This window comes from Arachis duranensis, chromosome 1, assembly GCF_000817695.3.
Source record: "Arachis duranensis cultivar V14167 chromosome 1, aradu.V14167.gnm2.J7QH, whole genome shotgun sequence".
Classification (NCBI taxonomy): domain Eukaryota; kingdom Viridiplantae; phylum Streptophyta; class Magnoliopsida; order Fabales; family Fabaceae; genus Arachis; species Arachis duranensis.
In genome coordinates, this window is record NC_029772.3 from 90767330 (window position 1) to 90776106 (window position 8777).

General features: G+C 38.2%; 1 protein-coding gene across 1 annotated transcript; it reads left to right on the plus strand.

Annotated features, from left to right (window-relative positions):
- The first annotated feature begins 361 nt into the window (after positions 1 to 361).
- LOC107460826 (uncharacterized) lies at positions 362 to 2616 on the plus strand. Its single transcript, XM_016079241.1, has 4 exons — positions 362 to 583; positions 695 to 937; positions 1085 to 2008; positions 2371 to 2616. The coding sequence occupies exons 1-4, from the start codon at positions 362 to 364 to the stop codon at positions 2614 to 2616; spliced, it is 1635 nt and encodes a 544-aa protein (XP_015934727.1).
- Positions 2617 to 8777: the final 6161 nt, after the last annotated feature.

Sequence of the window (8777 nt, forward strand, 5' to 3'; positions counted from 1 at the left end):
GTGGCTCTCAAACGTGGCAATGGTAAGAAAAAATTCAGGTAAATGGCGCATGTGTGTCGACTTTATAGATTTAAACAAAGCATGCCCTAAAGATGTTTACCCTTTGCCGTGCATCGATAAACTTGTAGACAATGCATCAGGTTTCAAAAGCTTAAGCTTCATGGATGCATACTCTGGCTACAACCAGATCCTCATGCATCCAGAAGACCAAAGCAAGATAGCATTTATAACTGAGCATGGTAATTTCTGTTATAGAGTCATGCCATTTGGTCTAAAGAATGTAGGTGCAACCTACCAATGACTGATGGACAAAGTATTCCAGCACCAAAAAGGTCGAAACATAGAAATTTATGTGGACAATATGGTAGTCAAGACCACCCAAGAGCGGTCACACTGCGACGACCTCAAGGAAATATTCGAACAAATCCAATCATACAATATGAGACTCAACCCAGAAAAATGCGCCTTTGGAGTTCAAGGAGGCAAATTCTTCGGATTTATGCTAATCTCACGAGGAATTGAAGCGAACCCTAAAAAATGTGAAGCAATACTCAACATGGCAAGCCCTAAAACAATGAAAGAGGTACAATAAGTAGCAGGAAGGGTAGCCGCACTTTCTCGATTCTTGCCAGTAGTATCAAGCCGACCATACCTGTTCTTCCAGATGATCTTAAAGAATAAAAAATTCCAATAGACAACAGAATGCGATAAGGCGTTTGTCGAGCTTAAAACTATCTTATCATCACCACCCGTGCTGCAAAGACCTGTAGTTGGTAAACCCCTATATTTATATTTGTCTATTTCCAATCGCTCTATAAGCTCAGATCTTGTCATTGAGACAGGAAAGACACAACAGCCAGTATACTTCATTAGCAGAGTCATGCAACCAATGGAACAAAGGTATCTGAGGATAGAGCAGTTAGCCTTAACACTCGTGGTCACAGCAAGAAGACTAAGGCACTATTTCTAAAGCCACACAATAATAGTAAGGACAAACCACCCATTAAGGCAAATATTAACAAAACCAGAACTGACCGGACGCCTGACCAAATGGTTAATCAAGCTCTCGGAATTTGACATTCAGTTTCAGCCTAGATCGGCCCTCAAAGCACAGATCCTTGCCGATTTCATCACAGAACTGACTCCTGACGAGCACAACAAAACATGGAAGTTACATGTGGACAGAGCGTCAAGTCGAGAAGGAAGTGGAGCCGGGATAATCCTGAAAGAAGGAGACGAAGTGGTAGCCAAACAAGCCCTCCAGTTCCACTTCTCGGCAAGCAACAACCAGGCCGAATATGAGGCCCTCATAGCAGGACTCAAGCTCGCCCTAAGCCACCAAGTACAAAGCCTGACAGCACATTGCGACTCTCTCCTGGTGGTCCAACAGATCCGAGGAGAATTTCAGGTAAAAGATCATTTGCTAGAACAATACTGGCTCATAACAAAGGATCTCATTTCAAAATTTAGCTCGTTTACTATACTACATGTGCATAGAGAACAAAATGTTAGAGCAGACATATTATCCAAACTCGCCGCCACTAGGGCAGATACACAAACATCAGCATTATCACAACTTACACTTACAAAACCCAGCATTGAACTATTATACATAGAAAACATTAACTGCCTCCATGATTGGAGAAAACCTTTTCTTGAGTACATAAATACAGGTACCATACCCAGGGACGAGCTCAACCCACAACAGTTCAGACGTAAAGCGAGCTTCTATACAAAGATAGCAGGAGAGCTGTACAGGCGCGGTTTCTCACAACCATTGCTAAAATGCTTAAGCAAAGATGAAGCAAGAGAGGTGATGGACGAAGTTCACGAGGGTGTATGTGGAAATCACATAGGAGGACGAGCTCTCGCCACAAAAATAGCCCGAACAAGATACTACTGGCCGACCATGAAGAGAAAATGCATAGCAAAAGTCAAGGCATGTGACAAATGCCAAAAACACGAAGTCATCTCTACAAAGCCGGCCGAGGTATTACACAGCATGGAGGTAAGCTGGCCTTTCCACAGATGGAGGCTCGATATCCTCGGCCCATTTCCAATAGCGCCAGGACAGGTAAAATTCCTTTTAGTATCAATAGACTACTTCTCAAAATGGATAGAAGCATAATCCTTAGCAAGGATAACAACAGAAAAGGTACGATCATTTATATGGAAAAACATAATATGTCGATTTGGAATACCAAAGGAAATAATATCAGACAATGGTAGACAATTTATAGATAATAAGCTCGGCTCATTTCTAAAAAATTTTAATATACAGCATCATTTTAGCTCGGTCGAACACCCACAAACTAATGGGCAGGCCGAAGCTGCTAACCGAGTTATATTGCAGGCGAAACACCCTTCAAGTTAGTCTATGGCTCAGAAGCATTAATCCCCGTGGAAATTGAGGTACCCACATTAAGAGCCGAGCTATACAACAAACAACAAAACATAAGCGCCAGAAATGCCGAGCTTGACCTTGCCGAAGAAGACAGGGAAATCGCTGCCATCAAACAAAGAGCCCAGAAAAAACTGGCAGAAAGGAAGCGCAATAAGAGAGTAGTGCCAAGGACATTCATGGAAGGCGACCTAGTACTCAGACGAACAGAGTAAGCCAGACAATCTCCAACACACGGCAAGCTCGCCGCTAATTGGGAAGGCCCTTTCCGAGTAGCAAAAGTGCTCGGTATAGGGGCGTACCAACTTCAAACGTTGCAAGGCAACACAATACCAGGAAACTGGAATATCTCTTTATTAAAAATATATAGATCATAGTTTGTACAATTTAGCGAATGAAGGTACTCTTTTTCCCCCCTTAGAGCTTTTTTCTCAAAAGAAGGGTTTTGCCTAAGGAGGGTTTTAATGAGGCTGGACGCCCAATACATTCACAAACGAGTATGACCCCCTTTTTTCAAACAATTCCAAATTTCAAACAAACAAAAGACGAAACCAACAGAGCATAAGCTTACAAAGTCATATTGCCGAACCTCGGCCAAAACAAAGCGTCATTTTAAACATACAACAAGCCGAAAATAACATAAGTCCAAAAGACCAAGCATCGGTCTACTAAACCAAACTTAGTCAAAACAAAGTCTACCAAACATCAAATTAAAACTAAGAGGGAGGAACATTCTCGCCATGCTCCTCTACAGTTCCATCTACAACTAGTTTACCACCGACCACTATCTTGGTTATGTCAAGCCGATCCTTATCAAACTCCGGAGCCAACAAAGCAATTTGGCTCACAGCACGCTCAAAGCCGTAAGAAAACTTCTCCATTCCATTTTCCACCAATTCATGGACTCGGGCTATGAGTTCACCTTTAGCAACATCATTTTCCTTCACCTCTGCCTCCAACAGATGAATCTGGTCCCTCAAGCGGACCACATCCTCCTCAGATTCCTTTGCCCTAGCAACAGCACCAACAGGAACATCCTCTTTCTCTTTCACTGATTTCTCCAATTTAGCGATTCTTGCTTTATACGACTTCTCCAAATCAACAACTTTGTCTACCACCTCCTGCTGCTCGGCGCCAATAAACTCGGAAATACGACCAATGCAGAGTAAACGAGAAGCAACAACCTACAAACACTCTCCCGAGGTCAAAAACATGATTGAGAAAAACAAAGGGAACTAAAGCAAAAGCAAAAACTACCTGAATGAACTTGCCAAGCGCCTCCATACCAATTCGACGAGTCATAAGCATATTATCAGGATACTGTGACGCCCTATCAGAGAGCTCGGCAAAGTTGAACTGCTCGCTCCAAAGGGAATGAGAACTAGATCCAGCAATAAAGTCATGGAGCTTCTTCTGCCGATCAAAAGCAAGCTCCCCACCACCCACAGCCTCCTGACCACCCTCGGAGATAACCTCCAAGGACACATCATCCCTCTTCCTCTTGAACGAAGACATGGGATGGGCAACAAAAGAGAAAGCTTGCTCTCCAGCAGCCTTTCGATGACCAGAGCCACCAACCCCCTTTTCTTTCTTCTTATTTAAGAAAGACTACAACTTGTTGGGATCCAACAGAGGAACTCGGCCACCTACAAGAAACCATCAATATCAGAAAACTCAACAAAAACCAAGACAAACAACATACAACCAAAAACATTACCTATGTACGCTTTCAAACCCTCACTATCACCCAAATCATATAAACGCAAAATATCAGGAATGTACATACACTCCCCAGCAGCAACACTCTCAACAAGAAAGTCCATCATAACTCCTCCTCCTCACTTCGTTCGAAAGCCTCAAGGATTTGGCTCGGCTCAGAACACCAGTAGAAGGAAAATTTCTCACTAAGCTCATCATCCAAATAAAAGGGATACTCATACTCGGCCAAACGGACCTTAACAAAGAGAGACTTAAAATTTTTAAAAGAAGATTTGTAAAGAAGAAAGAGAGACCGACCCGAAAAACTGCTAAGACAGACCCACAAACCCTTACGTACACCCTTCGCCTGAAAAAGCGAGAAGAACAACGACAATGAACAAGGAAATGAAAGGTAATCCATCAAATATTAGAAGGCACGGAGGAACGCCCAGGAATTTGGGTGCAACTGCGACGGCGCACAGTTGAGTTGAGTAAGGACGTCACACTCGAAAGAAGAAAATGGGAATTTCACACCAAGCTCAATCATATACGGAGTATACATGTAAAAATACTCCCAATCACCCCTTCTCTCACAGACCTTATCACTACTGGAATAGGGTTGAAACTCAACGACAACACCAGAACCACCCCTAACAAAGTCGAAACCCCTCAACTCAGAAAGGGACTCGACACTGATAAAAGAAGAAGAACGGATTCTAACGTCATCATGGACCCAGTGATATGGATCATTTTTCCTAACCTCAACAGCTTTCAATTTCTCTTTTAACTTTTCTCCCGCCATAAAAAGGAAACGAACAGCAACAGTAAAAGAAAATAGAAGAAACACTAACCTTTTGAAGACATAGCGAGAATAAAACGGTGAGAAGAGGAAGCAATGAAGCGTAATTTCCAAAATAGAGAAGATAACTATTATTGTAAGCCCACTATTGTAGTGGGTAAGTTAATTCACACCCACTAACAAACGTGGAAAACCCAAAAGGTAATAAAACACAATAAAAGCAACACGACTTGTGAAGACACACAAGTAAAACCATTCAAAACTTTTTCAAAATTTTTTCAAAACAAAACAACATTTAGCCACGTATGAAAGTCAAAAACATCACTAAAACTTGTCGACCGTTCTATACAAAACACTAGATGACCTTGGGGGCTATGACGTGTATCCCATAATAATTGGCGAACAAACTCAGTTACGAACCGACCTCAAAGAACGGAAACAAACAAACAACACATGTCACTAATCATAAGGCCAACGTTATCTTCTAAACCGTTATCCTCAAACAGACTACACTACCCAAACACGACTCTATACAAGTCAAAGATACTGATAACTGCACTCACCTGAGAAATCGGAACCTACGAAGTCCACCACTAATGCAAGACGTCTATAAAACTAATCCCTCTAACTCATAAAGACTCAGGTCACATAACTCACTTCAGTTTATTGTTCTTTACCCTCTTATAATTCATATACTTACTTGAGCGTCGGAGTGCTTTGTGCAGGTGCTCCCGCCGCCGTATTTCAGAAAGCCGAGGTTAGAACCGCATCGTTGTACCTGGACGACGTATAGCTCGATCAAGGATCCAGGTGCTCGACTGAAAGCCACAGACCTCGGCGCATTCAGGACGGAACAAGAAGAAAAAAAGAAAAAGTTTGAGAAGGATAGAACAAGTTTAGATACCAGGTGATTGAGCTGGGTTTGGAGATGTTTGTCGCTAGTTTTGACAGAGCGGCTAAACAAGTCAACAAGCTAAATATATTGCACCTGAAGTTGATTTTGCTACTTTGGATCTCTGTAAGGTAGTGATGAATGGTAACCTGGTCAATGATGAAAAAATATATAGATATACCGTGATGGTGATTTGTTTAAGAAATCGGCACAAGTAGTGTTTGAAAATAATGGTTTGTATTTTCTATGTTACTTATGTTTAATTGTTTTGGATATGACGGTATGTAGTCTTGTGAAGTTAAATAAGGTATTAATCTTTTGTTAAGCAAACCTGAGAAGTTTTAGATGTGAAGTTGTGTAGATAAATTATAGGAGCTCGTTGCATCTGGATCAGGTAATTGGTAAGAGTTATTCCTGAAATTATAGGGTTGAATGCGTTTTAGTATATTGATATGATGAGTTTGTTGTGATTTGGTGTATTAGTAGCTTGAGTATAATTCGATTAATTATAGAATGGTCGTTGTTTTTCAGGAACCATTTTGAATGTTTGAAGTATATAAATCATGTGTCGATTGTATGATTATCGTTGTGTGTCTTTTTATTTGTATTGAACAATTGATTGATTGGTGCAATATATATATATAGCAAAAAAGAATATTGCTGCTTTGACCTATAAGTCGGTAGGGATTATGCACTATTATGAATAGAAATATTGATAAGAAGAATATAAGTGAATGATGATTAACTTACGCAAATATCTGTGAATAGTTATAGATATTATAAGAGAAAGGCTAATTGATGATATATGTTGTTTTGGAAATAGTTGCTACTGTTTGAAGGATTTGAATAGATTTGATTTTTCAATTTTTGAATGGGAGTTTATATATAGTCTTTGTGCTTTGATATTTATATTTTATTTTACTGTGATATGTTGGTAGGAAATTATAATTGTGGGATTGATATTTTGATAAGTGCATTTAGATTATTATTTGAAAGATTTAGAATATTTTTTGTTGATAGGATATGAGGTTTGGACTCTTGGTATTGTCAATAGTCATTAGTGGTAGTAGCTAACTCGGTTTGAACTATTTGCGGTTTGCATGGTAACCGATCTATATGTCAGTCTGGATTTGAGTAATTAACTAGGGTATGACTGTTGTGAGTTTTATTTGGGTTTGATTATTCGACCTTTAAACTCAATTAAAGGGAGAATAGATTGTGGCGAATAGTTTAGTATCCGCTACCTTTAAAAGATGAAGTACAGTTCGGATTGACATTTGATAAACTGAATCATATGAGTAGTTTAAATAATTGTTTTAGAACAGCTGATTGATCGTGAATTGGGTGACTTAGAAATTGAGTTGAGATATTAACAAATGAAATAGTTATAATGATAGACTAAAATAAAGATTTAAAATATATTATTAACAAAAACCTTTATGATTGGAAAAAGAGTTCATCATCGAGTCCTGACTTATAATTTAGACACAGTGTAGCTTTAAAGATGTTTCATTCTAAGTATCGGGTAGTTCTTTACCGATCACCATGCTTCTGAGTTGATTTCAAATTCTTTTTATGTTGACCTCAATATTTCATGATATAGTAATAAAGCAATTTCAGTTTGAAAAAGAAGTTAAATGTGACGTTGAAAATGCATGTTTTGAGTTCATTGGCTAAAGCTGAAGCTAAACTTCATCACTCTGAGAAACAAATAATTGACGAATGAAGGAAAAACACAAATAGGATAGTACGAGTATTGAGTAATCGAAATGCAATTGAAAAACAAAATAGTACTTACTAGCAATAACAACGTAAAAACTGCTAGAAAATTTTGTAATGCATAAAAATAATTGAAAAAAATAAAAAAAAATGTATTTCATAGTGTCAATAAGAATAAGTAATTTTGCCTTTATGCAGGAGATTTGAAATCATTTGTAGTGAGTTGTAGGGTCTTGTTCATTGTGAATTTGTGATGCCGACCTTGGTTAGCGAAGAAAATCAAGTTTGAATCCTCAATTTATAGTGCAACGATCACGGCTTATCTCGGCCTGAGTCGATGGGAGAGGAGACAAAGTTTGCTCCTCCGCCATGACCAAGATCCTACAAAAAAGAGGAATAACTAGCAGAAAAAGAAAAATGTGGGATTAAATAAACTCGGTCTTACGGTGGGCGCCAAATGTCCCTGCATAGTAAGCCAAGTTTGAGGTATAACAAATCCTGTTTAGGGATTGAATTTTCCTTCGCCTGAAGTGAAAGAGGTATACGCTGATTTTAAAAGAAGCGGTAACAGTAAGTATCTGCAAAGTCATTCAAACATTAGTAAGAATAGAAGATAGGTATAAAGTTATTTAGAATGACTAACGTACCTTTTATATAATTGGAATTTGGTATTTATAGAATGTTAGTTATTCATAGAAATTAGAGAACAAAATTCTCTCTAATTAAAAATAGATCATATTTATTATTGTATTTAAATTTCGATTTATAAATATAACTGAGCGGATTTATAACTGCCGGAGCAATACCTATTTAATTGCTATATATCATAATCATTGTGATCTTACTAATAACAGAAATAATATTAAATTCATAAACAAAAATAAAAAAAATCATAAACGCATCCTATAGTCTTGCCAAGTTATAGTATCACCTATAGTCAATCTGGGTCTCTTAAATGATATACGCTTATTGAAAATGAAATATAGCGACTGGTCTACTACTTTATAACTAGAATAGAAATACTAAGTCAACATTTTTCTTTTTTATTTGTTTTACAATTGAACCAGTACTCATTAATTATCTATTTTGTTTTACTAAAAGTGTTAGAGTTAAATTATTATTATTATTATGGGGTCTTTATTATTTACTTGTTTTAGGCATACCTAGTCGTTCTCAATATTTTACATGCATAATTAACAGTTTAAAACTCGTGACTCACATGCATTATCTAATGATAAAGGAAGAGATAGATTTGGCACGGAACTTCA

Coding starts and splice junctions, on each gene's coding strand:
- LOC107460826 (XM_016079241.1), top strand. CDS start 362: ATGGTAGTCAAGACCACCCAAGAGCGGTCACACTGCGACGACCTCAAG. Junction 584..694: donor GCCCTAAAACAATGAAAGAG/GTACAATAAGTA, acceptor AAATTCCAATAG/ACAACAGAATGCGATAAGGC. Junction 2,009..2,370: donor AGGTATTACACAGCATGGAG/GTAAGCTGGCCT, acceptor ACACCCTTCAAG/TTAGTCTATGGCTCAGAAGC.